This window comes from Limulus polyphemus, unplaced genomic scaffold, assembly GCF_000517525.1.
Source record: "Limulus polyphemus unplaced genomic scaffold, Limulus_polyphemus-2.1.2 Scaffold2650, whole genome shotgun sequence".
Classification (NCBI taxonomy): Eukaryota; Metazoa; Arthropoda; class Merostomata; order Xiphosura; family Limulidae; genus Limulus; species Limulus polyphemus.
In genome coordinates this window covers 76,428-84,114 of record NW_013668260.1, presented here as the reverse complement: position 1 = coordinate 84,114, position 7,687 = coordinate 76,428, and the positions used below count along the sequence as shown (strand labels likewise).

General features: G+C 32.4%; 1 protein-coding gene across 1 annotated transcript in view; it reads right to left on the bottom strand.

Moving 5' to 3' along the window:
• LOC106467533 (oxysterol-binding protein-related protein 8-like) overlaps positions 1–7,687 on the bottom strand; it is a 113,877-nt gene that overhangs the window by 57,569 nt on the left and 48,621 nt on the right. Inside the window, exon 4 of the mRNA XM_022395729.1 lies at positions 4,129–4,203. Coding sequence (XP_022251437.1) covers positions 4,129–4,170 — 42 coding nt within the window. The 5' untranslated portion in view covers positions 4,171–4,203. The remainder of the gene's footprint in view (positions 1–4,128; positions 4,204–7,687) is intronic.

Here is a 7,687-nt window from a genome sequence, read left to right as displayed (position 1 = left end):
GTTATATTTATATAGATACAGTACAACAGACAGTACTGTTATATTTATATAGATACATACAACAGACAATACTGTTATATTTATATATTATAGTTATGTGATCGTCTAAATAACATTTAATATCACTGACAAATTAATTATAACTAATAACTATGTATGTTTCTCTAGGTTATGAACACATCTATTTTGCTTTGTTGTCTGGTTTTCTCACTGTGGAAGTAACGTTTGGTAATTTTAAAATTATAATTGACTGACGAAGCAGCAGTTGTTAGTTTTATATGTTCATTATAACTCAGCAAACAGCAGAAAAACCAGTCTTGGAACTTTTAGGTACTAGAGAATATCATAGTTGCTGTGACAACATAAATCAAGAAGTCTTTGAAATCTACTATAAAAAACGTTTTATTTAAATTCATTGACGTATCCTAATAGTATTTTATTATTGGGAATTCTTAAATAAATTTTAAAATTGTTTTCACAAAATGAGCATTATTATCACTTATGTTTTGTACTGTAATACGTTAAAAAGGAACCCTTAAAATAAATTAATGTTTCAATTATAACTGTCAACTAAATGCTGAAAAACCTATAGACAATATAGAGATTTTTGAATATAATTTATTACCTTAGCTTGAAGGATCCGACATATATCAATATTTGAGTCGTGTAATTAGAAAACTTCCTAAACAACAACTTATGCTAAATTAACAATTTCATATATGACACAATTCTCATAATCTTATTACAGGTGTTCTGGTTATTGTGCAACTGTTTAATAAATAACTACAATTAAATAATAATGACTTTCGACACATGGTTTTCTTTCATTAGAGAAATTTTTGAAAGTGTCAGATCTATATCTTTTATTAATGTTGCCCGAGATGGGTCTTGTCATCTGTGTGTCAGTTTAGTTCGTGAAACTCAGGCAATAATTGTTAATAATATCAAAACAGATAAATCAACAAACCTGAAATGCTTAAAGGTAATGACAATAATTTGGTCATTGTTTAACAGCTTAAACTGTTAATACAAATATGCACACTTTGCAGGGATTCGAGGTACATCCTTTTTACGTCTTTTCTATGTTCCTTCGGACACATGACAAATGTGCAGGATCTAACCATGACAGTTTAGAGAACTAAGCTAATTAATATATTTCAGACAACTCAAAATTCTCTCTCTCCTTCCTCTATCCACCTAGTTAAATCTAAGGTTAGGCTCACATTAGATCTCGGGCATTAACATTTACTCAGGAGGCTGCCACTAGTTTTTTAGCATCAAACTACGTTGAAATTTGACCATACACACATCAAAAACTGTGTCACAGAACATGGCCGTTGTAGCGTCACCTCATTCTGGGATGTTGCAACAGCAAACTCACACTGTCCCAACAAAGAATAGAATAAAACATTAGGCATTTGTTGCGTGTGCAACATTTTTCATATATGTGATTCAACTTACATTTATTTTTAGCTCAGTAAGTGCTACATGTGCATCTTATTCTTTTAAATGAACTAATATGCACTGTAGATGAAGCACGCAGCAAATCTGTACTACGTATACTTCTCTTGTTTTTGCTGTTACATCCAAAGTGCATTATGATATTATTTTTTACACCTTTGTAGTGCACACCTACAGCACAGTACAATAAGCCAATTAATTTTCCTATAGTGACAATGGATAAAATGTTGAAAAATATCTTATGAACAGAAGCCATAGTTTTTACAATTTCTTTTTAGTTTTAGTTTCCATTTCGTTAATGTCTCATTTTAGTTTTTCACTTTGACCATTTAGTTTTAGTTTCCATTTTGTTAATGTATCATTTTAGTTTTCACTTTGACCATTTAGTTTTAGTTTCTATTTCATTAATGCCTCATTTTAGTTTTTCACTTTGACCGTTTAGTTTTAGTTTCTATTTCCATTCTTTACAAAACACTGTTAAAAGTATAATAATGCTTGGAGATGACTTGAATGGCTAACGAAAAAAAACTTTAATACAAGTTTAACATAAATGTACAACATTTCGACAAGGTTTTGTCATCAACTGTTAGAAATGTGTTACTTTTAGTTAATTTTTAACTTCATTTCAGCACATCTTTATATGGGATTTGAAGAAAACTCAATTCCTACATCAGTCATCATCCATTTATACTTTGTAAGTTGTAGGCCAATAAAAGTTATTGCATAATGTCACTTTTATACAGTCATATTAAGAGGTTTTTAGGTCTTTATTCAATAATTTCATTATAATCATTTACTGTACACAAATTTATATAAACACTGATACTAACATTAAATATGCAAGCCTAGAATAAAAAACTATGAACTTCAGCTATTATATATATATATATATATAATGTATATACTTAATAATTCTTACATATATGTTGATAAATAGATCTAGTAACTAGCTCAACATTTAAACCGTAGTTCTGCACATAGGAATTATTTTATTTCGTTTTTTCAAGTTAGTTCCATGGCCACTGACCTAGTATTATAAGTTATTTTAAGCATGTGCTTTACAAGGCTAACAAGAAAACAACGTAACAAGTATTTCACACGAACTGAGGTCACGATTTAATTACCTGTTATCCTATGTAAAAATGTACGTTTAACGGTTATAATGAAGTAAAATCATAGAAAATGGAACAAAAATTAAAACATTTAAAATTCAAATCCTCTCTCCTGTCACCTTCCTGGCTTATGTCAGTCTATGACTATTTCCTTGGCTGTTTTGCAGCCTTGCAAATCTACTTTGGAGATTTAACTTGAGACTTCCAATATTAGGGTTCTCCTTGATAATATTTCCCACTTTTAATCATTAAATGGACGCCCAGTTTGTGGTTATTATTGAATTAAGTTTGTGGCAGTCTCCAAACTAACATTTGAAGTGTAAAATTTTTACACAGGTGAACGCAATCTCAGCCTTGATTGACCAGGTGTGTGAGAATAAACTGTAAATATACCAAATTCTATAGACTGTATTACAATACCAGGTGCATTTTTCAAATCTCCCAAGGAACTTCTTGGTTTATTTATATGAGAAATATGACTAAGATTGATAATTGTATTGTTGATTAATTCATGAACATATTAACAGTGTCTGCCTAAGAGAAAACTGAGAAACTTTGTTAGGTCTTAGTATGAAGTTAAAGAGATTAAACATAATGTTTAAATGCCTTAATTTTTGAAGTGATTAATTTTCATATTATTTTCTACATTAAACCCTTAAGAGTGGGAAAAATTTTTGAGATACAGAAAAATATTTTATTTAGAGATATTTATTTTGCATTTGAGTCTTATTTTGCAGTGTCAATATTAACGAGCTAAATACACCTGTTTTTTTTTTTTCATTTTTAGAATCTCAGATACTCAGAACAAACTACGAAATGTCTACAGAGATAAGTTTGTGATACTAAGAAGTTGTGCAGTGATCAAAACTTAAATAAATCATTAAACAAAAATAAAATGTAAACAGAGTGATTTCTGAGCATAGACCTTGGTTCTCCAGGGTTATTGGTTTCTTGTTTCATGGCATACTTAAAAATCATTTTCTTGTAAAAAAATAACATTCTGTAAAACATTTAGACTATAAATTCTGAATTAGTTCAGTGAGTTCCTGTGCAGCTTGTTTTTAATTTTCCAATTAAAACTTGAGTTACTGTAGCTTGTTGTCTATTAGTATTTTACATCATGGCTACATCATTCTGAACCTACTTCTTAATGGTACTATTTATTGTTACGACAGCAGAAGTCATGTGAAGCTGGTGGCTTGTGTGATGAGTTTCTCGAATGATCAGGGAAGTCCGAGTGTGTTCAAGATGCCCTCTTCATTAGTATATAAGCCTGGCAGAGAAAACCAGCATATATAAATGAAGAAAGAGCAGTAGTTACTTTTAGTTCTGTGTAATTTATGATTCTGTTAGTTTTGAGCTAGTGAGTCATAAAGTGTGTATTTTGCACTCGTCGAGAGCGAAGTTATCGATATTGTGAATCTCTGCGATTTATAGCATGTATTATAAAAGTTAGCGATCATTGCTCCTCCACCATCAATTCAAGTCCATCCACTTATTAATTTATATAAACACAATCTGGATCCACTAGTAACGATTAGAACAGTGGTCTTACCTTGTAAGATTCTTGTTTATTCACTATGGTTATTCCCTGCATTTGTGGTGTGTTTAAAACACTTTGGGTATTAATCTGAAATAAAAAAATTATTTAATGTTTTATAATTATATCTTCAAAGAATTTGAAGGTTGGAAAATAAGAGAAAAACAAGTTTTTTGAGACCACTAATTGAGTTGTGTCGAAACCAATGTTTTCTCAAAATTACAATGTGAAACTACTGATATTGTACATTTGACACATGTAATAAAGTTTTACTCACTTACATTTCTTCAACTATTATTTAATTTGTAACTAATAAACTCTTATTTACTTTTATTTTAATTGGTGCTGTGTAATTACTTGGATACAAAAATTCTTTCTCTTCAGTGTGTGTCCAAGTGAACGTTTCTTACAAAATAGAAACTAAAATATGTGTATTTAACAGGCTTAGCACATATTTTACATCAAATTCCAAAACCTTAAAACTTTTTGCAGTTTTCATACTCTACTTTAGGAACCAAATAATTTCTTCACAACATCATCGTGCAAGCATCATCTTCTCTTATCACTGCAACAGAAAATAACTGTTTGTACTCAATGGTAGTTGTCCAAGGTTATTTAGTTTCAGGGTCAAAACTTCCACTTGCATCCAACAAATGTATAGCTTGGTAATATTATATTTAGAAATAAGAACCTCTAGTTTATTTTTAAACATGAAAAGTTCAAGATATTAAGATTTTTTTTATGGGTTTTAATTTTTTACCTATGGTTTTTATATGTGGGTAAACCTAGTGTTGTGTTATCATGTTCACATTCTCATTAAACGCAAGCTACACATTATGCGTGAAGCATTATATGATAAGTGTTTTCACAAATACAACTGTAAGTAAAATAAAATGTCGGCCCGGCATGGCCAGGTGGTTAGGGTGCTTGACTCGTAATCTGAGGGTCGCAGGTTCGAATCCCCGTCACAACAAACATGCCAACCTCCACCTTTGCCTGGTCCCAAGTCCAGGATGAGAAAGGAGGAGGGTTGGGCACGGGGCTAGCAACTCCACCCCATAAAAACCAACCTGCTACAAGAAACTGCAACAACAACTTCCGTTGGGAGGTGTTGTTGCGGCCCTATGCTCCACTGGGAGTTTACAGGAATTAAAAAAAATGTACAAGTTATTTTATGGAAATATGAAGTAACGATTTTTCTGCTATATTTGTTGTAAGTTTGATAGTGCAAATTATAAACAAATTACAAGCATAAAAAAAAAAAAAATCACAAAAGTGACGAATCGACATTAAAGAAAATTAAGTGGTCGCTTGGAAACAACACTTAAGTGGTTGAACTGTGACTTAATACAAACTAGATGAAAATATGTTTCAATACAAAACTAATTTTCATTCCAATAACATATTATGTTAGAAAAAATATCTCACTTTGGATGGATGGTACGTGGAAGTCAAACTAAATTATCTCCTAACAAAAGTTTTGGAAAAATTCATAATGATGTAATTCAATTACACTGGGTATTTTAAAGACATTTTCAAACCTGCAGTACAGCTGTCTTTAATTATTATTGATAATACTGTTATTACTGTTTTATGCAATATTTTGTACTTCTCGTATTTCAGGGTTGAACTGGTTAAAAAGAAAAACTCTGGATTTTTCAAGAACTTACCCATTTTATAATCTCAAAAATCTCAATTATTTAAGAAAGCTAATAAACTGTGCTTAATAATTATTACATAGTATTAATAATAATTAAGTTGTAGTTATATTAAGTTGCCATGAAAAAAAAAGAATTATGAGCATATTTAGAAATATTACTGAAGATTAAAAACATCCGTTTATCAATTACCACGTTTTTGTGGTACAAATTTTTTCCTTTCTTGATTTTATTTATACTGAAAACAATTGACCATAAAACTCAAACTCTTGTGTATGTCTTAATTAGTTATAGAGTGTCAACTGTCTGCAACACACTTGAGACAAGTAATTTACAAATAACTGATCTTAATTAGTTGATGAAGAGTATGGGTAAATATTATCATTTTCAGTTCATAGCAAAGCAATTCAGCAAGAAGATATGCTTTAAGTGCTGTACAGTCTGTTGAAAAAACCCTGATTTTAGACTTTCCATCAAGATGATATGTAACTATGTAAATGTGTGATTTCAAAACTCCTGTTTTAACTACATGATGGTTAACATGTTTATGTTATTTGTACAAACTCACACTATTTATTGATTGCACTGTAATGCTCACTATAGAGATGGGGTGTTTTTGCAAGACCACTGGTGGCATACCCAGTGGTATATATATATGTATATCTTTCAAGATATCAATAACTTTCACTCAATGGTGAACTGTCACGAATGGAATTCACGAGTAAAATTGATGATATAGATACATATATAGAGACAAAGCATACCTGACCAGGCAACAGTGGGATCCCATGATCAGTGGTTAAGACTAGGGTTACTAAAAATATAAATAAAAGGAAGTGATAAGACAAAGGTGAACAGATATGTGTACAAGCTGCACAAGATCCACCAGAAGAAGATACAGCCAGATCATGCAGATAATGAGTAAAGAAGGTATTGGGAGTAGTCTATATTCCAGCCAGGATGGTCTCCTCCAATGGATGTGAAAGGTATGATGATATGATGAAGATGATAAGAAAAAACATTGTGGGATGGCAACCTTCCATGGACAAGTCTGAATATGCATAACGAGTTGACAAACCCAACCAGTTAACATGACAGGGGATAGCCCATGGGAAATGGAAGGGTTTCAAGGAATGAAAGTGGGGGAACTTGAACCCTAAAAGGAGGCAGAACTTGCCAGATAACACCATAAGGAGCAAAACAGACAAAGAATCAGATCAAGATTGGATTGGATTTACCTGTGGGAGGTGGAAGTTAAGAATGTGGATGTGAAAGTGAAACAGCCTTTACGGGCAGCATAGGTCTGAGGGAACAAGGACCGGTGACGATATAATACGACATAAGAGGAATGGTAGAGGAAGTGGGTAATATTAAAAGCAGAAATATCTGATTGATGATGTTTGCAAGTAAGGAGGAGAAGTAAATAGGTTCTGGGGAGGGGGGGGGGGAGAAGGTAGAAGGAACATGAAGACAAAGGTTCAAAGGAAGGATGGGAAAGGCATAAAGGACCATACTGAGATCCAAATCAGGCAAATCAAGGAACATGGAGGATGTATGACTCGAAAGGAGTGGAAAAAGGATGGAAATGACAGGGGAAGACAAAACCAGAAACTGGAGAAAAGAAAGGTGTTTAACAAGGCTGCCCGATAGCTAGACATGGTCAAAGTGGGCAAGCCTTTGTCAAATAACCAGGTGAAGAATAAGGAAAGATGAGGAACGGAAGGGTGAGAGGGATGAAAGCCATGTTCAAGAGACCAAAGGTGGAAGGTATACCATTGCCTGTGGTAAATGGACATGGAAAGAAGTCTAATGGATCAGGAAAGGAAAGATGGAACACATGGAGCCAGCCCCTGGGCTGAGACAATGGACCTGACAAAAGCTATACATGAAGACAGAGTGTGGAGACACCTGGATAA